Source organism: Parus major, chromosome 21, assembly GCF_001522545.3.
Source record: "Parus major isolate Abel chromosome 21, Parus_major1.1, whole genome shotgun sequence".
Taxonomy (NCBI): domain Eukaryota; kingdom Metazoa; phylum Chordata; class Aves; order Passeriformes; family Paridae; genus Parus; species Parus major.
The window spans coordinates 2,138,161-2,162,941 of NC_031789.1; the positions used below are offsets into that span (position 1 = coordinate 2,138,161).

Consider the following 24,781-nt stretch of genomic DNA (forward strand, 5'->3'; position numbering starts at 1 on the left):
CAGGCTTGTGAAGATACTTTTAATACATCTGAAAAGAATGCATATACAAAGAACTTAAGACATGAAAAAGCATTGGTTCAACACTAATAAGTCTACAAGAAATTGAAATTTTGGAAGATGGAGAAGATTCCCTAAGTAGAACTTTTTGAATTTGCAAACCAAAATATATTTTTGGTAAAATCCTTATGATACTGCAGATGGTCTAGGTAGAGACACTGCATATGATCCTCAGGAGTTGGAGCCCCTCATACAGATTCAAGGTAACTCATGAGCAAAATGCAGAAAAAGGGGTTCCCTCAACTGGTCCCGATATGGTGTCACACCAAACACCAGAAGCCCCTCCCTGCACTTCCTTTCAACTGACACAGGTCTCTTTCCACCCCTCCTCGGAGGATGCCAAGCCATCCAGCGAGAGATGCACCATCAGAGCCAGCTCCAAAACCCATTGTAGCACATCCCAGCTCCCTTCAGGGTGTCCAAGCAGCAGTGTATGTGCTGGTCATTGTGAGTATTTAATAATTAAGGATTGGCAGAAGGTAGATTCATTAAAAGCCAAGTGACCCAGCTAGGCATGTTTCCAAAGGCGCAGTTATTTCCTCAGCATGAACCAAAAGATTTAAGGAAGAGACCAGCAAGTTAGTTTCAAGTCTGATGGTGCATCCAGAGAAAATCATTCTCCTGTTCCTAAGGCTTCATAACTTAGAGGATGGGGTATAAATTTATTGACCTGCACAGTTAAAAAGCCAGGGGAATAAGGTACAAGGCAACTTCAGAGAAGATGTATCTTCTATAATCCTTCTCAGAGGAGCACCAGCTTGGGACATTTTGCTTTCCTGACTAAAATCTGCTCATACCCAGGCTGTTGGTTGGCTGCAGAACAGCCCTACAAGGTTTAGAAACCAAGTCTTGCCACACTAGCATAAGGGGCAAGACTTGAGTTAAACAGCCTAAAATTAGTCTGTTACAGAAAAAGTCATTGAGCATGCCTTGATGTTAAACAAAAAAAAATTAGAAACAATAAACAAAATAAAAAACTAGTAATGATCAGTGTCTTCTGATAATACATAATTACTCAAAATTAACTAGTTTAACTGAATTGAGGGGGCACTGGGGAATAAACACTAACATTCTCATCTCACACAGGGGTCGTGTGGGGGAGATGGGAGTGCAGGGCATTTGTCATTATTGCAAAAACAAATTTTAAAATTTGTATCTTTAGTTTGATTTTAACATTGCTTTTAGTATGACATCAAACACCAGCTTTGCAGAAGGGGCTGTGGAGGGATGTTCATAGCAGCACACACCTGCGAGTCTTCTTCGGCTCCGGGGGCTCCAGGGCAGCCAATATCGCTTCGTCAAATACATTCTTTAGGCCTTTCTGAAAAGGGGCAAAGAGAGAAAGGGGCAATCTCATTTTTGAGTTTTCACACAAACAAAACCCCAGAAAGCCATGTGGCAGCCACACCCCTCTAAGGACACGTGGAGATTTGCCATCCCCAAGGCCTGCCTGCCCAGTGAGGCTCAGGACCACTGCTCTCAGCAGTTTCTGAGCACAGCATCTCATTTTCAGAACAAGAAAAGGAATCCTCAGAGAGCAGACCAGTGTACTTCACAAGAAGCAAAACACGCACCAAAGTCATTTCCTTAAGGCAGCTTTTATGAGTAACTGGCTACTCACATATTTCACATGCTAATGACAAAGTAGAAAGTGCTGCATTCGGATGGAAGAGCTCGACCTGGAGCACGCCTGGGACAACACACACCCATGTGTCAGTGGAGGAGAGACAAGGCAAGCATGCAATGATAACCTGCTCCAGTACATGCTCTGCTTGGGCATCCAGCCCCAAATACCCCAGGGTTAGAAGCAGCCAGGCAGAGCCCAGAAGCTGCCACGGTAGCAGAGAAGTCAAGCTGGGAAGAGTACAGAGGGGTACCACACACTCTGGTAAGGATTAAACTGGAGCCAGGAAATGCAACTTGAATAAAGCTTCATCAGTCATTTATACAAACAACCGCAATTTTTAATTTCAAAATTTAAAGACAAGCTACAATTGATGTTTTTTCCTTAAAACAATAAAAATCAGAAGCACAATAGTAAGCAGCAGCTTTACATCTTACAGTAACAGGCTTTAAGGATCTATTATTGAAATGAAGAGCTCTACCATGTTAGTGAAAGCAAGAATTTTAACAGTTCATAAAGCAGTAGCAAGTACATCAATATTTCCTTCCCCCCAAGGACTGACAGATACTCCACTATAGCACAGACAGCCAAAGCAACAGCAACAGAAAACATCTCACTGCACACAGGAGAACCAGAAAACCCTTCACGTTACAGCATCATTTGCAGATCACCAGTTCAGGTACTTTTGTCATGCAAATACAGTCAAGAGTCACAAGTAGAAATGGAAAACACACATATTGTTTCTTCCAGTTGGATTCAGGAAGATCAAACATCATCTCATTTTTTTTTGGTCGTTCTTTAAATAACGATGTAACCAAATCCTTTCCCCCAACAGCCTGAATTATAAAGCTAGCCACACCTGGCAACCCAAGCAGCAGGGAGTTAAGCGAGTCCAGTTCACGTTCCACAGTCACAATGTTTTACTAAAGATCTCAAGTACTGTTTTCAGTCCAAGAGCTAATACAGAGGTTGCTCTAAGATGGCAAGCAGGCACAACAGCTTTCAATCAAGGTGGTTTGATTCATTTTTAACCAGGTTTCTACAGTAGTGGGACAGAGGAAGCAGCAGCAAGAGGGGAAGAAGAAAGTTTAGAATATACAGCACTTCCTTTTGGGCTGAGTTTCCGGAGGCTCGAGGGCAGCTAGGATAGCCTCATCAAACACATTCTTCAGACCTCTCTACAAGACAGAGGGGAGGAGAAAAAACAGCAGCCAGGTTAGAGGATTAGAGAAAAACAAGCAGATACAAAGAGCATTCAGGAGCAGGCTGAATTCACAGAGGCAGTAAACAGATTTACTTTGCAAAAAAACAAAGTAGATCCCAGGAGAAAATCTCATTTAGATGACCCAGAAGTCAATGACAGAGACAGGACATGTGACAGGCCAAGTCAGACAAAATCAACACTCAGAAGGGCAGAGGCACAAACACAGCAAGAACATGGGGGTGGGGGCCACACAAATGTTGTGTGATGTGTACACACAAATGTTTGTGTGTACTGCTTTACATACACTGAGGGAGTTTACAGGGAGTAAATCAAGCACATGGCAGCTTGCCCCACCACAGGGACCCAAAAGGCCAGGTAAACCTTTTGTTGTCACCCACTGTGGATAAGTGAACACCTCGGATGCACAGACTACTGCTCCCAACTCCCAGGTGGCAGCTGGTCCAGAGCAAAGGCTCCAAACAACTCCTCTGCTTTGTGAATTCAGCCCCTGAATAACTGAAGGTCTCCAAATGGCTGGGAACACACAATGTGGGATGGAAGCAGGACCACCCTGGTAAGCCACCATCAGCGGCAGTCACTCACTCTCAGTCTTTAGAAGCGATTCAATACCTTACCAGTGCTACTCTGACACTGGGAGCCAGCATGGGAATGGTGCATTTCAGTTATTCAGTTTAGTTGCCAAAGCAAGTGTAACCACAGAAAGCCAGGAACAGCACAACTGGGATCCAAGAGCAGACAAGCAGCCCCAGAGCTGCAGGACTCTGCAGGGGTCACAGGGAGAACGCGCTGCGTTTGCTGTAAGCACAACGGGAACAGTGCAGGGCCTTTACCACTCCCACCCATCTCTGCCAAGAACACACCACACCAAAAGTGAAACCTGGCTCACTTTAGGCTAACTGGACTCGCCTAAATCTACTGTCATGAGTGCACCCTTCAAAAATTCTGGAGAACTGTTTTATGATAGCTGAAGGCAAACAGAAAAGCTTCGTTTACATCCTGTAAACAACTGCGGTCTGTGCAAAATTTAGACTTGTTTTAAGATCATTCAAATGTAACTGGTTAATCCCTTACAGGTTATACTGGATATATCCCTTTTAGGAGGTCAATAATCTTGTTTTACTGAAGCACATACACGGGAGATCTCAAAGGCAGTGCCATCTGGAAACATTTAAGGCCATCACATTACATGCAAGATTATACTTGAAAGAACAATAGTTTAGGGAAACTACAATGTACATTCTGTGCATTCTGTACATCCTCCCTAGCAATTTTTCTTTTTCTTTAAATGAGTTGCAACTCAGGCTCACAAAAGAGCTAAAGACTTCAGATAAATAATGCCTCTGAAATCTAAATAATAATTAGATTTCCTTTCTCTGTGAGAATAAGGCTGTAGCATAAAATCAATTATGTTCTGTTAGATTAAGAACCCAGGCAGGGCAAAAGTCAAGAAAACAATTTTACTTAAATTCTCCTATTCAGAGACTTCTCTTATTTTCGTATCATCTGGGAGAAATTTGTTCAGGAGTGCAGAATTTGGGATTTGTTTTGAAGGACCTAGCAAAAAAAAAAAGGGAAGAGGATAAAAAAAACAGGACTGGGACAAAACAGCTATGAAAGTGGACCAGGGTTAAAATCATGACTTTTGTGTTTCACTGAGATCTGGATGACATCAGGCCTCCTTTACTCCCTCTATTTATGGACAGCTTAAGGCACTTTATAAATCTGTGTCAAAACTGGCAAGCCACCATCAGGAGAGAAAATAAACCAAACTCAGCATTCTCTCTAGTGTTAGATACCAGGATTGGGCTTCAAAAAGCCCAGGCACCTGCACCCAGCCAAGAGTAACAGAAGTAACAACCACTGGATTTACAATCTGTCAGTCAGCCTTCCCTAACAGCAGAGTCTTACCTACTTGTCACAGTGGCACTGGGCCCTGTTTTGTAGAGAAAGGTTGAAAACAGACTATGAAAATGCCTTAATCACAAAAAAGGATTCCACAACTTGAGGAAAGGGGGATAGAATTGACTCTCCAATAGAGCAGTCATCCAAATTTGGGGAGAAGATACTCTTCTTTACAAAAAAAACTCAGGAGCTCAGCCTCTCATGACTCACATAGTATAAAAATAAATAATGCAGTTCCATGATTCTATGAGTATTTGCTACTGTGGTCTCAAAGTAATTTATAAATTAGTTGGGAAGCAAAAAAATCACCCTGGACTGCTGAGGTGAACTGCACAGACAGCATCCAAGGCAAAGAGAGACTGAATACCCAGCTGAGTCTCACTTCAGCTGAAATCAGCTACTATAGCATTGCCTTGCAGGCAGGAAAACAATCCTCCTGGCCAGGGAAGCAGCTGGCTTCTGTGTTCAGCAAGCCATCAGTGAGATCACTGCAGGAGCTCCACACAGCCCTTCAGATCAGCTGCACTGCTGCTCACCAGCCACTGATGACAGACCCAGGAAAAGAAGTGTTTTGTGAGTCAACAACAAATGAAGGGAGAAGAATGGAGCAGATGCAAACCAACTAGTTGTCCAGGTGAGAAGGCTTCTGAACCCTCCTCCCAGGTCACTCCTGACTCCTAAAACCATCACTTGGTATACAAGCACTAATGCTCTGGAAGAAAATTCAGGCTGAGCTTCCAAGGGCACAAAGTTGATCACTGCAACAGATACACATTAGTCTGTCTGGAAATAGAAAGAATATCCATGCACCATCACCCAAACACCAACATTTTTTGTCACATCGATTCTTGCTCTGGTAATTCTAAGTGATTCCATGCAATTTGAGCAGACTAAAGCTCAAGTCCAAAGCTACAGAGGAAAAGGTCTCAGAGAGCAATACAGGACAAAGGCCCTGGCAGGTATTTACCCAACTAGCAGGTTCTACAGCCTAGTTAGCAGCAGCATTCAGGCTGTGCCAAACACCATCTAAAACGGTATTTTGGGGCTGAACAGATCCATGAAAATCACAGCTCAAGCATAAATAGCCCTCAGACCACCTTTTGATCAGGGATTCCCAGGATGAACAGCAGCATGCCTCACCACACCACCTCCAGTGCCAGTGTCCTGCACAACTCCAGCAAAGCCACTTCCTTCACAGGACACCCAGGAGAATCTTGGTTACAAAAAAAGCGTGAAGATTTCAAACAGAAGAGTCAGCATGCAATCTGGGTAAAAGGGGCAAGATAAGCACTTCAGGCTTTGTGAAGTTTGGTAATAAAGTTTTGTGCTCAAGGAGATGAATGCACAATGTAACTGGAAAGAGTGAGGGGCTTGATACTGTGCACCCCTGGTTCCATGCACATCAGAGAGGAACAAATTCTTTACAGACCAGCATTAAGGAAGTTGTTAAAAGAGTTATAGTCAATTCTGCAAGAGTAAGAACCCAGGATTAAGTTCCCAGAGCATCCAAAGTCAAGGCAACAGAGGTCAGCTAGTCAGAAAATGGCTCCCACTCTAGTATTCCTAACTGAAAGGGAAAAGATAATTGAGCTTCTCCAATCAGCTACTTTAGATGGCTTTTGACTCACATTCACAAGTTATAAACATGATATAAGAACTGTCTTAAGAGCTATTTAACTGTTATTTTCTGTTTCAACAGAACTTCTATCTGAAGGAAGGACACAGGAAACAGCTCACCACCAGCTGCACAGGAAGAGAAGGCAGCTCTCAACCATGAAGGTTTCCTGTCTTAAAAGTACCAGCATTATCTTTAATGAGAGGCTTTTTCTTTCCTTTGCTGCTTGTTTCAGCAGCGAGGTGCACTCTGTGTCCCAACCCAATCATTGTCCATAATGTACCTTCTAAGTTTTCAACAGTTATTTTTCTCCAGCACAGAGGCAAACACAGAAAGCACATCCTCCTCCATCACCCCTCTACACTAGGCCTAACCCACACAGGCTGATTTTCCTTGTACCACTGCCAACTCTCTGTGCCTTAGAACAACAGGACAAAGAGAAAGCTACAGTGTAAATAGCAGAAACAGAGCTTACACCCCTTCACATCCACACTGAGCTGTTCTTCCCTGGAACTGAAAAAAGTATGGAATAAAAGCAAGCAAAAATAGTCAAAGACCAACCCTTACCTGCGTAAGTGCAGAGCATTCCACGTATTTTACAGCCTTCAGGTCCCGGGCCAGCTTTTCAGCAGTCTCTGGAGTTATGGGCTTCTGCTTGTTCTTGGCAAGCTTCTCAATTGTTGAGGGATCATCTCTTAAATCAATCTGGGTCCCAACAAGCAGAAAAGGAGTCTTTGGACAGTGGTGAGTAATTTCAGGTACCCACTGAAGACAGAAGAGACACAGCATTTGTTACTAACCACCTAAGATAACTTCTGACACACTTCAGCAGCTCCCTTTTCCAGCAAAGTTCAACCAACCTTTTCTTTCACATTTTCAAATGAAGAAGGAGAGACCACTGAAAAACAGACCAGAAATACATCTGTCTGTGGATAGCTGAGGGGTCGTAATCTATCATAGTCTTCCTGACCTAGAGAGGAGGAAATTAACACTGTATTAGACCCAGACAACAAAATCCTGCCCTTTACAGGGAGTCAGAATGCACATTTCATCACAATAACATTGCTGTGATTAATCCTAACTCTTAAGCAAAGAGCCAACTCAAACATTTGAAAAATCTATGTTTCAAATCCAGAATTCATTCATTGCCATTTAACAGCTGCTGAAAGTCACAGGAAAGCTGGTAAGTCTCCAATACATTTTGAGATCAAGCACCCTCAGACTGCATAACACTCTCTTCATTTAGAAAGTTACAGAACAACATGGATCCAGTTCTAGATGAGGTCCTCTGCACCTAGTCCATTCATTACAATTATTATGCTATCAAATTTCCTTTTCCCTGCAAAAAACCTCCTGCTCTTTGGAGGGGAGAAAAAAATAGTTTTATTCACAAGGATGTTCTGACTTACTCTGTGAGCACTCAGTGAAGTGTCTCCAGGCATGAGGAGGAGAATGTTGCTGGTACACATGACTGTGACCAGGCCACCCAGCACTAACTATTCCCCCTAAAACCTCACCAAAGTCCCAGCACAGGCTGTGTTTTGGAAGAAGCCAGCTTCTTCCCTTTGAGTCTCTATGGGCAGGCAGTCTCTGCAAGGCACCATTAGCACTCCTCCACCAGCCTGTCTCTGTCCAATCTCACTCTTAAACCTCCTCCTGCCCAATTAAGCAGCACTGCTTTTAGAAAGCCAATTTGGCACTGAGGCTGCTGCACTTACTGGCCACCAAATCTGAAACATCTGTTTAAAATGTCTCAGATTCCAACTAATGCTGTCTCACTCATCACAGAACAAAGACCTACAAGATCTTGAAGGAGCTGACACAACAGCTGGGACACCTCAATGCAGAAGACCTACAGTTTGAAGATGGAAATCTAAACAGCCCATTTCATCTACTGTGCTTGGCTGGACACAGAGGAGTAAGCACTGACCAGAATCATAGTCTCAGAATGCTTTGGGGTGGAAAGAACCTTGATGCTCATTTCATTCCAAGCCCCTGCCATGAGCAGGGACATCTTCCACTAGATCAGGTTGCTCCAAGCCCTGTCCAACCTGGCCTTGGACACTTCCAGGGATTCAGGAGCAGCCACAGCTTCCCTGGGCACCCTGTGCCAGGGCCCCATGGTCCTCACAGGGAAGAATTTCTTCGTAGTACCTAATCTAATTCTATAATATCTTGCTGCAATTAACAGACTACTCCAAAAGTCTGTCTTCCAAGTACAAGCTCAAAACAAAGACTTGGGTTTTAATCTGAGAACTAGCAATAGGGGTTTCATCCATTGCTAAATTCTGTCACTGTGCTGGCTGCTATTTAGAAAAAGCAAGAAACTATTAAAAACAAATACTTCCCCCTCAGCAGTCCAGCTCTGGAAAGAAAGCCTTTACATTCACAAGTGCACAGAGTCACCTACATGCACTAACTACTCAAAATTACTAGTTGGATCACTGTTCATGTTGGTAATAGATGAATGTGTGTAACAACACACACAACACTTCTCAGAGGTCTGAACCCTTGGCTGGAAAACAGGCAGAGAAAGGACCCAACACAACTCCTTACACAGGGACAATGCTACAACTGCTGTAGGACAACTGAGATCCCTACAGCAAACCACACAACAGGTGTCAGGAAAGAGTCTCTTTTTCACCTAACTGCTTATCCATGAACTAGGGAGCTTACAATAATGAGAACATAAATCACATTTGGGAGGAGAACACGGAGAGCTAAGTGAAGCCATGCTGAAGAACACATTCAGTACAGACAGCTCAGGGCACAGGTGCAGTGCCAGCTGCAGGTTGAGCTCTGGGTGTCTGGGAGCCCCAGGTGAGCTGGCACTGACCTTTTGCACAACAAAGGGCCCAGGGACCCGTGGCACAGCCAGCTAATGGACATTCAGAGATACAGCAGGAGCCAAGGACTCAGCTGGAAGACCCCAGACTTTCAAACACACACTGAGGGACATAAAATCCCACGGTTTGCTTTGTTCAGGGTCTCTTCCCAGAGGCACTAGCTCAAGCTGTTATTTTGGTTTTGCACCACAGTTAAATTTCAAGGATCTGGATGCCTGAGATACCTGGGGCCAAGGCAGTAAGGAGACCTTGTCTGACTGTGAAGTGTGGTGCACATTGAGAATCAAATGAGGCCCCACTGGAGCTGCCACTACCAAAAGGCTTCAGTCCCAGCTCAGGTGGCAAAGTGTGACCAGATGGCCAAACAGGAGAGTTTCTTTAGCAGCCATAGGGTTTAACTGGAAACCTAAGATTGTTTCATTAATTAATTTAGATGCTAATGATGCATGTAAGAACACAGCTGGAAACAGATTAAATTATATCTGACAATTTTAGATGAAAGCTTATGAACTAAATCTCTCTAGAAGGGCTCTTCTGAAGAGGAGTTTACAATACCAGTTGCTGCCACATCACTTCAGTATTATTGGGTGGTAGGGACTGAGTACCCAGCAGCTGAACCAGTTTCTACCCTTTCCTGGTAACTTTTCACACATGCAAAGCAATGTTTAGCTGTTTCATCATTGCACATTTCTCCAGCTTAAAACTGAGATGCAGCTCAAGAGGCCAGCAGATTTTTAATTTTTAAAAGCACACAGTGTGAGGGCTTATGAAATCCACACCCTGACTTCATCCCCATTAAGGATGCAGAGACACACACAGATTTAAGAGGTTCTAATATTAGTTACTCTGTCTTAACAGAATCAAGAGATTTTCCCCTTCTATTAAAAAAAAATCTCAACAAAAAAAACCCAATTGTATGTCTTCATGTCCAATATAAGCTCAGTTAAATCTTAACACAAGAACTTGGTTTCTCACCTGCAGTATCAAAGAGGCCAAGGGTGTAAGGCTCTCCTCCAATCATCACTGTTACAGCATAGTTATCAAAAACCTGGCAAGAAAAGAGACATATGTTTAAAGGAGACATGAATAAGCCATCTCCCAAACCATCATCCTACCCACCTTGCCAGAGCCACCTGTGATTTGAACAAGAGAAAACCTCTACTGGTTTTACTCTACAAAGAGTTGCTCCCCTTCCATAGTTCTCTACACCTCTGGATCTTCCAGAGTTGCAAAAGAAAAATGAGCCTCAGAAAATGTTAACTGTAGTCAATGACTATTCCAGCAACATGAAACACTCCCCTAAAAAGAGAGTAGCAGGAAGTGATAGCACAGCTGGGAGAGGTGTTCCTACTGCTTGTCAAGGAACAAGAACTGACCAGACACAGGTGAACTGACCAGCACTACCAGGGTATCAGACTGATAGTCACTTTTCCATGCTGTATTAGTCAGTCTCCAAGAGGAAAGGAGGCTGTAAGAACACATATTAGGGCATGGATGCCATCATGTTCAAAAGGGAACTCTTGCTACCCCAGCCCATCATGCAAAAGAACAACTGGAGCCATTCTCACACCTACCGTTGGTACATATTCCGATGGGAATTTATTTGTTGTGTAAGAAATTAGGAGACAGGTTTTACCAACAGCACCATCGCCCACTACTACACACTTGATCGTCTGCATAGCTGAAATCTACTAGAATATCAACTCCAAAGATAACCTGGAAGGACAAAAAAAGAGATATATATAGTTAGATGTTTCCCATATACACCAGATAGCCATGCACATCACCTTTGATTGGAGCCCAAAATACTGAGAGCACATGTGAGATAGGAAAACATAACATTCTGAAAATGAGCTGGTAGATCCTCTGCCTCCACCACACAAACAAAGCTGCTCACAATTCACAAGTGAAATGTAACCTCTAGTTACCTAGAGGTGGGAAAAAACATCTTAGGGCTTTTCCAGACTCGATTTTTTTATGCATGGAAGCATCTAGCCTCAGATGCACTGAAAGCTGGAAGTGTAAGCTCTGGTCTTGAGAGCTGCTCAGGAACACACCTGCCTTCCAGAGAGCTCCCTCTGGAGAGCAGCTCAGCATAAGACACACCAGCAGTGCTTATGGAATAAAAATGAATGTGTACAGACAGAAATTGACATGATTATTTTCTTCTTTCCCTGCCTTTTTTAAGGCCTAAGCACTGTTTTACAATTTTCTAGTTAAAGTTGCTAGTTAACACAGAACTTTAATAATTTTAGTAATAATTTTAATTCTCCACTGTGAAGTGTAAACAGCACTGAGAGCTCAGCAGGGCATTCAGATCCCAAGGGGATTACTCTCCTCATTACAAAATCCAAATGCTACTCCAACACTGTCTCAGCAAAAACTTTAGGACATGAACTAAACCAGTATGCATCACCAGTATCTCCTCCAAAAGCTTGCTGGCTATCTCCAGTGTTGCACAGCTGTCTTTCATTTGTGTTTTACTTTAATTAGAGGTGTACCACGATCATGCCTTCACATAGATGTGTGAAATTCTGACCCCAGGAAATTAGTGGCAAAGCTCTCACTGAACTGTCAGCACAGTATCATCTGAAATAATTTTATTTACATCGACAAAGACTTGCTGCAAAGTCTTTGTAAAGTCCTGACAGGGGCAGGGAGTGTTGTAAGCAGCAAATTTGCCATCATAGGAACAGCAAAGCTTTAACCAAGCAAGGATGCTGCCATGGCTCTCAGGTCTGGGTAACTGCAGGTCAGGGTAACTGCATTAAAAAATCCAAATCAATCCCTCCTGAACTATGCATTTGGTCACTTCCTGGGGATTTAATTTCTTACAGTAATGTAAATAAAATACAGTGCAAATCTAGATTTTTGAGGCTTTAGTCACAGCCAGCAACACGATTTGATACTGTATATCACACCATCATGCCTGCAAGGAAAGGAAATCGCTGGAGACTCAAAAGAAACATACCACCCCCAGCTCTTCTTCAGATACTGCAGGGATGCTCTAAGATTGCAAGAAAGAGTTCCTTCATAATGAACATCCTCAAAAGTTCCTAAGAACAGTGCTTGGAGGGGAATACTAGTCACCACCATTCCCACAAGACACGACAAAACCACAAGCAAAGATTCTCAGAGCAAGCCATCAGCCAGCACCTGGTACACCAGGCACTCACAGTGCCATCCTCATCTGGAAATCTTCTCTCAGCAAGCAGAGAGACAATGAATGATGTGTGTAAGCATCAGGTGTTGCCACCAGTCCTCTACTTGGTACCCCATTTCAATATCAATAGAATCTATTGATTTATGCAGATCTCAGTTTCCCAGAAGTCATCCAGCAGGATGCACTGTGCAGACAATCAACAGGCCCTTCATTAATATAACAAAAAAGCTCTGCAATTTGGCCCTGAAGCAAACACATATTTACTCAGAAGGACAAAGCAACTATTTACATTTCAAAAGACACCTCCTTCGTTCAGGCCAGTTCAACTGTTTATATCCAAGTACTATTATTCAATATTGCCTCAGTTGCAAAGTGCTGCTACAGTTCTGCCTTGCCAATACTGATTGATCCTGGAGAAAGTCCCATTTCACAACAAAAAAACAGCAACCAGACAGAAAGCAGGCAGTGGAACAGCACAACACAGACCCATATTAAGTCTCCACGCTCAGAGCAAAGGTGCAAAGGGATGAGCCACTCATTAAGGTGATTTCAAAAGGAAAATATGCCAAAACTCAGGCAGAGCAAATGAACACAAGTAACCCCAGCCACAGCCACCAGTATGCCCTGCTCACATGGGCAAGACAGGTCTACCATCTGCCTTTTGGTTTGGGAAAAGCCCAAAACATTCAGCTCTGCCACTGCTCAGTGCAGGTAAGCTGCTGCCTCCAGGAATACCTCTCAGAGTTAGTAAATGAAGTACAAAACAAATCTCCACACTGGATTTCCCAGCCACTTCTCATATGTTTTTCCAATTTCCACTCAAATTTGTTACACTGCCCAACCAGTCCCTGGAAGCCCTGCTCCAGCTGTCCCTGCTCACAGGGGCTGGCACAAGTGCAGGAACATCCCTCTCACACAACAGCACTTACAGTCAATCCTTTGGAGAAGCACTCTTTCCACACAGCTCTCCCCTGGGCACACCAGAACTCCTCCATGCTGCAATCCTCCCTTCCTGTTCTACCTCCCTCCTCTACCTGCTCCCCCAATTATTTGCATTTCCTTGTTTACCTGTATTTTGTGGGTTACACATCTGCTTCAGACCACCTCTCCAGAGCCCAGATAGCACACCAGAGATAAATCCTGGCTCAGAAGCATTCCCTTGTGCTCACTGCAACAGACCAATCCATGACTTTCTATAAACCCAACTACCAGAAAAACTCCCATACACCTTTGTAAAAAAAAACAAAACAAAAACATGGGTTTAGTATTACTCTTTAAAGCTCATTACTCCAGGAAGCACCAAGCAAACCACAGTACTAGAAAGCATCTCAGGTCACAGAGTGTGCTGCAAGCCTTCACTTCTTCCCTGTCCTTGGACACAGCAGAGTTCCCCCGCTGGCCCTGGGAGAGAAGCTGCTGTTCTCTGGCAAGGGCTCAGGTCAGAGGCTGGGGCTGACACAGCAGCAGCTGCACACACACACACACACACACACAAACACACACACAAACACCTTGCACACAGCTCACACTCTGGCAGTGAGCTATCACCCCTATCCACACAGTTTCTCTCAGAGAGAACGCCTGCACTGCAAATCAAGAGCATCTACAAGAGCTCTGCTCATGTCCTCTGCACCTCCAATTCCCTCCTGAAGTGAAGCACTGACAACCCAAACACACACACCACTGTGTGTGTGTGGGGGTGAGGCAGCACACACTACCTTTTTCTACCAGGTGACCTGATCCTTTCAGTTTTCTGACAGTGGGAACAAAACAGAGAGCAAATAACCCAAAGCCTTGCTCTGGAGCCTAAAGCAGAATCTGAATGGCATAACAGGGGGCTGGAAAAGCCCAGACAAGGTTGTTCTCTTTCTTTTATGGGTTTTTTCCTCTTTCCTAAAACACAAAATTAACAGCATTTATATTTCTATTTAAAACAACTGAACTGGACCACTTGAAGTTCTCTATGAAACAAGCAAGTACCACTGCTCTCACACAAGTTGTTCAATTATGGTTCCCCCTGCCACAATTACACACTTCAAGATTACACATTAAAAGAAACAAAACAAATTTGAGCACATCTCTTTGATAAAGGTATTTGAGCACATCTCTTTGATAAAGGTATCTCCCCACTTTTTTTAAATGGATGTATAACTTTATGTTTAGATACTGAAATAAGATGGTAGAAGTTTTAAACAGATTTAGAGTGTTCAGCATAGGTCTCCAAAGTCTTGGCACTGGCAAAGTACAGCTGTTGAATAAATTATTTTCCTTGGATTAGTAGCCTTTCTAGATTAGCTGGATGAGCTACTTCATGTTTTGCACTTCTTAGAAGTCCATAGATCACAGCTGAAAACAAGCTAATTTCTAAGGAGCTTATATTCACTATCCTGGGACCTTCTCTTCCATAGGAATAGCTTTAAGGATACACACATCATTGACTTGTGGTTTAAAAGTAATTTAATCCAATTTGAGATTAACCACAGAATAACTCATCCCCAGAGTGCAACGACAAGGAAAATAGAAACAAAGAAGTTACAGAGGCTTTGGGCTTGTTTCCCCCCAGAAGTCACCACCTAATAATAGGAAGTCTGTATGTACAACACCCAGCAGAGAGAGCACACCAAGCAGTTTTAAATATCTGAGGGAATTAAAACAGACTGGAAAGCACTGAAGTCATCCAGCCTGAGTGCAGTGAGTGGATTTTGAGCCATGTAATTGTGAGCCATCTGGCCAAGGCCAGACAGGAGAGCTGATAAAGACTGGAAATGCAATGCAGGTCAATATGACTTAGTTCTGTTCAAGGAGTTCTGAAGACTTCCTAAAAACATAAATTACAAAAAAAAAAAAGAAACAGAGCATTGCACTGATTTGATCTCTCTGTAGTGTAACCAAAAACTTCAGCAATTCAGTAAAGTACATGTTAACTAATGATACTTGCAGCATTTGCTGGATTTTAACCTGCTCAGCAGTGATCACAACAGCAGGATTTCAGAGGACTCAACACTGTCCTAGAGAACTGAGATCCAGCATCTGGAAACTGTGGATTACACAGACATGTGAACTGTGTCAAATTCACAGGCCCATTTTAGAGAATTTTGCTTTAAAGCTCAATTATACTTCTGTGGAAGCCAGCTGATCTGTTAATTAATTGCAAAAGTGTTAATTGAAGATGTGAGCAATACAACAAACAAGGAACTGAAGTCTCCAGGGGAACATTCTGGAGCTCAGTAATCCTTCCTGATGCAAAGGAAATTCTGGAGTAATGCACTTTGGTCACACAGGTCTGCTCAAGCACCAAGACACTGACTGATCACAAGAGTCAGAAGAAATCCACAGTACCTATGGCAGGTTCCCATTGACCAAGCACAAGCCATACCATCCCAAATACACTTGCATCTCCTGTGCAAGTCTGACTTTCCTATCCTAAAGGCAAGGCAAGCCTGTGAAATGTGGCAGTACTACGAGAGCACTTTGTTTTCATGAATTTTCTGTAATTTATAGAGCAGCTACAATCTGTTCCAGTACCTGTGTGCACTACTAACTGGAGATTAAAGTGAAATTTTGTGGGATTTTGTACACAATCAGTGTTCCCTACTACACCCAGAGTTAATAATCTGCACAAATCTCACCTTCACTCTTGCTGTGCATGCAACCTGAAGGAGAAACCACAAGCCTTCAAGCTTGTTAAAATGTCTCTAACTTTTAAGCTACTGAAGTTTGTTTTCAGGTTAAAATGTATACATTCTCCAAGCCAAAGGAAATTGTGCTGTCAGATCTTGTCTGGGTGTGCAGAACTCGCTTCCTGCCTCAGCAGCACCACCACTTCCTCTATCAGGGAGGAGTGAAACTGCTGCCATTTCATCACCAGGACCAGCTACCTTGGCTCACTGCAAGGTACTGCAGACCAAGAACCAATTTGTGGTGCTCTCTGGGGTACACCATTAGCTTAGAGTAGAACCTTAACCAGCCCATCACAGCTTCCAGATCCTGTTTGGGCACCTGCTCCACATTCCAAGAAAACAAACAGCCATTTCTGAAAACTAAGATTTTTTTTTTTTCTTTCCCCATCCAAAGCCATTTTACAGTTAACTATTTATTCGTCCAACTCAAAGCACTCAGGAGTCCACACTGAAAGGAACAATATTCACAGGATTTTACTCATGATGTCTGGTAACTGTTTTTGCCCTTTCACGGTACTTTCATTTCATAGCCTTATCCACACAGTTCTAAGTAAAGTTTTGCTTTGCACTTGATAATTTCTTCCCAAATTAATCCAATCCATCTCAAGGTCCTTGCCCTCAGCCACCTCTTCCAGCCCTACTACAAATGAACACTTTTGCTTTTCAAAGTGACAAATCTCTCCAGTCACAGGGGCACCAAGGAGAGGTATCTGGCTGCTACAATCCCAGCAATCTGATTTCTCACCAGCTGAGGAGGTACTTTATGCCTGCATTACTAACACTAAATGACATTGGTCACCATGTACAATACACTCTCTCTGCACAGATCCCAAGCCACTAAAAAAAGGGACCACATGAGCTCAGCTGCCAAACACACAAGGAAAAGACCTTGAACCTCTTGGTAACATAACTTGTAACATAAAACACAAACAGAAGCCACTCTGATTAAAAGCTGAACTACAGAAAGACAAACTGGCACAGAAGGCAAAACTATTTTTAAGAGCACTATCACCACAGCCAGAATTCTCCTCTGCACATAAGCAGCAGCTACCTACAGACACTATGAAAATCCTCCAGCCCAAAGCCCACCTTCCAGCTTGCTAAGAATCATCTTCTACACGAAGATTTCACCCCAGAACTAAACACATCTGCCACTTCTATGCTAGTAAGGTGATAAATGGCATGTAAAAAGAATATATTAGGTTCTAAATCACCTGGTGTCCAAGCTCAACTGCTCATCCTGTCCACAGTTTAGGCTGCTGCAGACACTTAAGCTCTATACACAAATACATTTGTTTCCAGAGGTTCCAAGCCAAGCTTATGGCCTGGGTCTTTAGTTTCTTAGGTGAGACTTAAACTGGCTGTTGATCTACAAACCAGCATAGCACTAGAGTTCCACTCCTCTAGAGCAAGGCAAATCATGAAGTCCAAGCTACAACCTGAAAAAGGACAAGGGACAGACTTGAGACACAATCTTGTACTGCATCAGTTCAGGATCTTGGAAAGGATATCCTGCTTTAAGCATTGTTTTGGGGTTAACTGTCACTAACAGATCAGACACAATCCTTTAATAAATATTACCACTTCTCCCTGCAGAGTACGAATTCTGTCTCCAAAAACCAGCTGTTCACTTTATAAGAGCATCTAATTATGAGACACAGCCACCAAAGTTCAGCTGCACTAGCAGCTGTGTCAAGATAAACACAAGAATTCAGGTAAAGACCTGGATCTGCAGTGGGTGAGTTTTTATCTGAGGTTGAAGAGACTGACAGCAGCAGAGCACACTGCTGGGCTCTATCCCACGTGCCTGCTCACACCAAAAGTCTCAACCTGGTGTCAGATGTCAGCACGAGAAATTTGTGAGTAGGCAAACAAAAACAAACAGTGGGAAGAGCCACAGGATCACCATCAGCAATAGAGCTGGATCAACACCATGACAGCCCTGATATAGCTCATAGGCTCCTGTTGTTCTTGAAACCCACAAAGTTTCATTATGGGAATCCCAGTTGGGAGATAAAGCATGTGTCTGAGGTCCTCAAGCACCCCTTAATCTGCCACTCAACAAAACCTGTATATCCCAACACCTCTGCAGGTGTGAAGCTCCCATTTCTGGACAAGTTACTGTGAATTGCCAAAGAAGCAGTAAGAGATTTCTTCTCAAAATGCAACTATCATAGAACAGAATATGCTGAGTTGGAAGGGACTCCACTGTTTGAGGTAAACTGGTATTTTCTATACTTAATGCAGTTTTCTTTTTCTATTTCTGTAAGATTTGAGAAGTGCTTTGCACGTATTTCCAAAGACTCCTCACAACCACCTGGTACATACCCACGTAAGACAGGAAGTGAAGACAGTTGGGCAGGGGAATTTTAATAGCCTGAGCCCAAACTACCAGCAGCACCATAACACACATTCCAAGTTTTGCAAAAAATCAAAGGGAAATGTCATTCCATTTTAGCCCTAAATTCAGAAAGCTGATAGGTAGATAAAGTGACTCAGCAGGCTCTGCTGCCACAGCAGTTACACTGTGGTGCAGCTGTGCCTACACCTGCTTTACCACAGGCATTGCCCACTATCCCATTTCAAGGTTCCAACCAACCACCTTCACCTGAACACCAACTCCACAGAAAAAAGTGACATCTATCCCATTATCCCTCTGGTTAAGGTTACAGTGTCAAAAGTAGCATCAGCACTGGAAAAACCTGCCCCAGATTAAGCACTGGGAAGTGTGTGGGGTTACATTAAGTCCTTTTCTGTCAAAGGCATTTTTATCTTATTACTCTTTACTTGCATACTCTACAGGAGGCTGTTTTCCTCAACCATGCAACAAAATCCTGTTCAATATTTTACTACCACTTAAAACCCCCTATTTTTACTAGCTTAGTTGCATACTGATAATATTTAAAAATACAAGCTGCACCTACACTCTTACTTGAGCACAGCATCCAACCAAGGCCCACATGGCCCTAATGGTTCTTCTCCACTTTCCCATTGCCAGCTACATTCAACAGTGATAGAAAATACACTGGCAGAACAGAAGTTCCTCTATTTTGAGGTATGTTTTTCCTCCATGAGAAGCACCCTGCCTTCCTTGCACACTGCAGCAGATTGTGCTCACTCCTGTTATGCTCAGGGAACAGGACAGCTGCAGGTGTTCCATCCACACAACCGGAAAGTTCCTGGGAAAATGTGTTGTGTTCAGGGGGAATAACTCAGGCTGTGTACCCAACATGCTGTTTGAAGACTCCAAAGATAATTCTTGGTTTAAAAATACTACAAAAGCCACTTTTCCCAGATACTGAGCTATTCTGGATTTCTGTTAAAGTAGCTGGAAGGCTCACCAACACAATGACAGCAGCAGGGGAGCTGCCCTTCATTCACCTGACCAGCAGAAGGAATCAGAGCAGCTGGAACCACCCCACTTTGCCTGGCCCAAGATGTGCCCCAGCAGCCCTCTCCTTAGACCTAGAGCCTGCTGGGCAGCTGGCACTTATTCAGCCATTGGCAGACACACAAGAGGCTCATGAAGAAGTAACAGCACACCAGGATATGGCAGACTCAGCAACATTGAAATACCACTGAACTCAATTGCTCAAACACACTGATGCTGTCAGATCCAGGCCCCACACAAGCCCCTCTGCTTTCAGCTGCTCCCCAGCCACTCTCTGGTGCACAGAGTCATCCAGCTCATGGAGTGGCAGAGGCCTTCCTGACTTGCATCCAAAGCTGCAAGAGCATTTTTGTCATTATTTCCCCAAACAGAACACTCATCATTGGCCAGAAACACAGCACAGCATCCTTCAACTTGAGAAGAGCTGAGCAATTCAAACCAGCTTGTTCCAAAGCAAGACAATTCTGGCAGCCTCAGCCACTGCTGTGAGTCTAGCACTGCATGCAACAGCAATCCTCTGCAGCTCCCTGAGGGTCTCTACCAGCCCAAATCCACAGCAGCTTGCTCTAGCACCACCAGCCTGCTGAAAACCTTCACCTGCCAGAGTTTTGTCTATGCTGGAAAACACATGCTGATCCCACACAATCTGATCATAGGCATGGACAACTTGGCTAAAATGAAACAGTACCTACACACCCTCTCCAAACAAAGGCCTCAAGGAAGCCCCCATGTTACTTTATTAAAAAAGGTTCTGTATTGATTTTTCATGAGACAAGAAAACAAACTCTCCTGGTAAGAATTATGCTGCAGCGCTCTAAAGTAATGGGGTGAATTGGCAACACAAGGGCTTAAAACAGAAAAACAGCTTTTAAAAGCTTTTGAAAACAAATTCTTTGTTTTTTCTTTATAAAATATCACTTATTTAGAAGAAAAATCAACAAATCTCAAGGAAAGAACAGCTGCTCTACTAAAAATAGGCCAATTAGTATTTTGAAGTTTTACACCTCTTCAGGTCAGAGTAATTCTCTAAAACTCCAAGGGAAGATTACAAAGATTAATTACACAAACTTTTCTCTTGCTCTCACTGTTTGCAGTTTTCTGCATACCCAGGGCCAGGTAAACAAACACAGTTTGTCCACTCAAAACCAACCTAAAGGATCCCCTACCAGAAGCTGGGAATTATCTGCCTTAATGCCATTCCTGTCACCCATCTCAGGTAATTGACACAGACACCATGGGCTGCAAGAGGCAGCTGACTGCTGTGTTGGGGTGGCCAGACATCCTCAGGGAGGAAGAACTTTTCTGCCAGGCTCCAGCCCTTGCAGAAACTCTGGAGAAAGGGCTTCCTTTACCTATCATTCCTAAAGGCAGTCCTTCCTGATGGATATACCTTTAGCTTGTACAGTGAAAACCATAATGAAGTGTAATGTGTAGGGTTTGGAGGCAGCCAGCTGATTAAATGGTGACAGGCTGCAGAAATATAAAGATACTTTAAATTTCTTTTAAAACTTTGCATAAAAGCTTATCTGGTCAATAAGTTGTTTTATTTGTCATATATTAGCTACTGAAAATAAGGTTCTTACATTTCTCAATGTAAGAGAATGAAAGGAGCCAAGGAAGAAGACTAAGTGGTTAAAGAGAGCTTCTTGCTACCTGAAGCACTAGAAACCAGTTTCACTTCCATTTGATTTGACAGCACCTTCATCTTCTGAAACAAAGAAGATGTTTTTCTTTCCTCAGGAAAGGGCAAGGACAACTACACCCCCTACAATTGCTCCTAACTGTCCCCTGCTCTAGAAACTCCTATCAAATTCATGATGGAGTCAAAGGACAGCAGCAAAGCTCAGCTGACCACAAAGGGCAGGCAGAGGAATGAGTGGGATAAAACACACAAGCCCACAACTTTCAAAAGCTGTGAGCATTCACATGGGCATCAAGCAGATTACACACACCTCAGCTGCAGTGCTGTGTGTTCATTTATTGTCCAAGTCTTCCAGAGCCAGCAGCAGAGCTGGAACCCAGCTACACCAACCCACCATGGTAAAAAGAGAGGTGCTAAAAAGGTTTTAATTGAAAGGTCCAGCTATCTGTGCTGGTAAGACTTGGAAATTTATTTTAGTACTACAGCTGCATTTTAAACAAATGAAAACTTTAGATCAAGGTTAATGGCCAGCTTCACGATGCACTTTCCATCAGCCTCACACACAGTTTACAGCAACGAAAGCCCACTTCTTGTAAGAAAAATCCCTGGGAGTTTCACAGGAGCTCCATTTCTGTTTACTGTTGGTTTTTAGCAGAACTACAGTTTACATTTTAGGTACTTCACACTCTAGAGCTTCCAGAGCTTACTTTACTTAAACAGTAAAAACATCATGAACTCCTCAGCCCAGCCATCAGTTGCAGGCAAACAAACAACCCTAAAGCAGAGCACTTAATGAATTCAGAGCATCAGTTGCAGGTCATGAATAACCAAGTTCAAAGTATGCAAATCCAGTGATTAAAATTTCTGCCTAGGATATGTTACCAAAGTGAAAACATGTTTTATCTTGCGTTGCAGTAATTTTTTATTCCTTGCCAAGATGTAAAAATCCTCTTTTTTTTTTTGTTACTGAAGCATAAATGAGAACAGTTTAAACACCAAACAATTTTTACAGTCAGCAATATACTGATTCAGACCTTACATAAAGTATAAGACCTGACTCAAATATTCACTTTCCTATACCATCTTCCTCAGAACCTAACACTGACAACAAGAGTTTACAAAGCAGAACTTTACAAAAGAAGGGAAGTTTACAACAGCTTCCTCACACACAGCCAGCTGAATATTATTTGCTTACCAAAAAAGAGAAGCTGTAATGCTTTACTGAGTTGTCCCAATCAACAATACAAAAAACTTGATTGAGGTTTTAAATACCCCTTCAAAAAAAAAAAAAAAAAAAAAGAGAGAGAAAGAAAAAAAGGAGAGAGAAAGGGGTTTGGGGCACTGCAACTCAATACTTTAAACAGCCCATAACTCCCTCCCTGGGATAGAAACACGGATGAATATGAGACAAAGACAATCACAGATGGCCAGACCAAGGCACTTCTGATCACTCAGTTGCCATCTAACATGGCCTCCTCACCAGAGCTTGTCTTCCTCATGCTGCTGTCAAGCGGGGAGCTCTGGCTGTCCTGGTGACAGCATCCACACGGAAAGGACACCAGGAATCCTGACCATTCTTTGTGACATACAGGTTTCCAATGCTGACTGTTATGTTCACAGCTACCTGGCTCTGTGACTCTCTCCTACTGCTGTCACCAGCTGCAAGTTCTTTCTACTTACAGATACACAACTGAAGTCCACATCACTAAAGCAGACCTTTAAAACACAGACAGGTGTTATGCTGCTGCAGTATACACATTTTTATGAGATTTCTAAGAAGAATAAGGAACATATGTCAACACCAACACTCGAAGCAGTGCTAGCTCCTGCCCCAGCTACAGCCGGTGGCATCACGGTGTAACGAGAGCCGTGGGACAGCTCTGGGTGACCCACAACCTTCAAGTTCATGAGGCAAATGCCCAGAAGAGTCTGCGACTCCTCGACTGAGCGCTGTCTGTGCAGGGCACACAGCTGGAGCTCAACCCCTCGCCATTCCCGCACCCCGCTGCGGTTCAGGGCTTCGGTGGCACGGCACACCCAGCCCAGCCCGCAGCCCCTCGGGGCTTCTCCCACAGCCCCGGGCGCAGCCGGGCCGCACCGAACGCGGAGGGCCGCGGCTGGGCCGGGCCGGGCAGGGCGGGGCCGGGCCGGGCCGGGCCAAGGGAGCGCGGCCGGGCCCCGCCATGGCCGCGGGAACGCTTCCTGCGCCGCTCCGAGGGTCCAGCCCGCCCGCCCGCCGCCCGGAAGGCGGAGAACGGTGTTAAGGAGAAGCGGCGGACATGCCCACCGTCTCAACACACCAGCCCCACAAAGGAAGCGCCCGCCAGCAGCCACCGGGATCCGCCGGGAGGAGGCCGCCCTTCCCCCCGGCAGGCGGCTGCAGCGGAGGCCCCGCACACACAGCGGGCCCGGCAGGGCGGCTCCCGCACAGCGGGCGCTCCGAGCGAGGTGGAGGCCGGGGGTCTGTGGGTGCGTGCCGGGCGGGGATCGGGGGCAGTCGGTGGTCCCGGTGTCCCGGTGCCCGGCCGGGGGTCCCGGTGCCGTCTCCGCCCCCCTCCACCTCCCCACCCCCACCCCCCCGCTCTCACCTCGGACGCTCCGCCGGGCGTTGGCAGCTCACTGCGGGGTCTCCTCGGCGCAGGCACAGGGGCAGCCGGTTGACGTCACCGCGTAGCGTGCCGGCGAGGGGCGTGGCCGGCTACAGCGCCCCCTGGCGGCCGCGCGCCGCGGCTCGCAGGGCCGGCAGGGGGCGCGCGAGGGCACGGCCTGTGAGGCGCCGGCCTCAGCGCCCCAACTCCCTCCCTCCGGGTTTTCTTTTCTTTTTTGTCTTTTCTCCCTGGACCTGAAGGGAGAAAGACCCGCAGTTCCTCCTGCTGGGACACTCCTCCGAGCTGGGAGATGATACCCCAGAGCAGCGGACAGTTATGGTGGGTAAAATCCCCTTAACCTCCCCTATCCTTCAGGAACAAGAGGCCAGGGAGAAAATCTCCTGGCGCAGCCGCTTTGAGAAGCAAAGCAAAAATCTGGTCTGAAACAGAAAACTCCGGAGTAATTTAAATTTTAAAAGCTTTGCATTGTACCAATTAAAAGCATTGCAAGTACCAGTGCCAGCAGCCTCAAGTCACCAAACGCTGGCTCTGGGGAGCACCTGGAATGGGTCAAACCCTGGGAGCATCTTTGTGTTGGGCCTCCTAAATGAGCCTAAATGGTTCATCTGCATGGCCAAAGATGGAAAAAAACCCACTCTGCATAATGTAATGGTGTCAGAAGCACATCTGTGATGCCTTCTGCAAATATTGGCCATCCTTGGGGATTTTGAAAAGAGCCATTGCCTTCCGAATATGCTCACTGCTGCCCTGAGCACTCAAAAAAGAGCAAAGGAAGAGGAGTATTTTCAAAAGAATTTTCTTGAAGGATTTTCTTCATGAAGAAATCGTGAATGGATGTCAGTGTCTCACTGTGTCTTCCAGCTGGTTTTGGATGAAATCCCTGCCCTGTCAAGCACAAAGGCACCAGCTGGGTAGAGTCTGAGTTGAGTGAAGAGATCACAAACCTGGAGAGGCCCTGAAGTCTCCCACAGGGCACCATCTCCTCATTTCTCCTGAAACTCATCCTTTTCTGTGTTCCAGATTATAG

The 24,781-nt window shown here is 44.5% G+C and overlaps 1 protein-coding gene across 2 annotated transcripts; it reads right to left on the bottom strand.

The window, feature by feature from the left end:
* CDC42 (cell division cycle 42) lies at positions 1 to 23,852 on the bottom strand. 2 transcript variants are annotated; one of them, XM_015648373.2, is made up of 6 exons: positions 23,734 to 23,850; positions 10,844 to 10,985; positions 10,245 to 10,317; positions 7,284 to 7,393; positions 6,991 to 7,188; positions 1 to 1,378 (listed from the first exon to the last, which is right to left on the bottom strand). In XM_015648373.2, the coding sequence occupies exons 2-6, from the start codon at positions 10,946 to 10,948 to the stop codon at positions 1,289 to 1,291; spliced, it is 576 nt and encodes a 191-aa protein (XP_015503859.1). In that variant the 5' UTR covers positions 10,949 to 10,985; positions 23,734 to 23,850; the 3' UTR covers positions 1 to 1,288. The 2 variants fall into 2 exon arrangements, with proteins under 2 accessions (XP_015503859.1, XP_015503860.1); XM_015648374.3 differs by lacking the exon at positions 1 to 1,378 and adding an exon at positions 1,997 to 2,859 and having other exon boundaries at positions 23,734 to 23,852.
* Positions 23,853 to 24,781: the final 929 nt, after the last annotated feature.

Bases quoted from the DNA above. Each gene is read 5' to 3' on its own strand.
- CDC42 (XM_015648373.2), bottom strand. From the start codon at position 10,948: ATGCAGACGATCAAGTGTGTAGTAGTGGGCGATGGTGCTGTTGGTAAA. The intron at 10,318-10,843 runs GTAGGTGTGAGA...TTTTCTTGCCAG, and splicing joins CATCGGAATATGTACCAACG to GTTTTTGATAACTATGCTGT. The intron at 1,379-6,990 runs GTAAGGGTTGGT...GCCCCTTTTCAG, and splicing joins AATGCTCTGCACTTACGCAG to AAAGGCCTAAAGAATGTATT.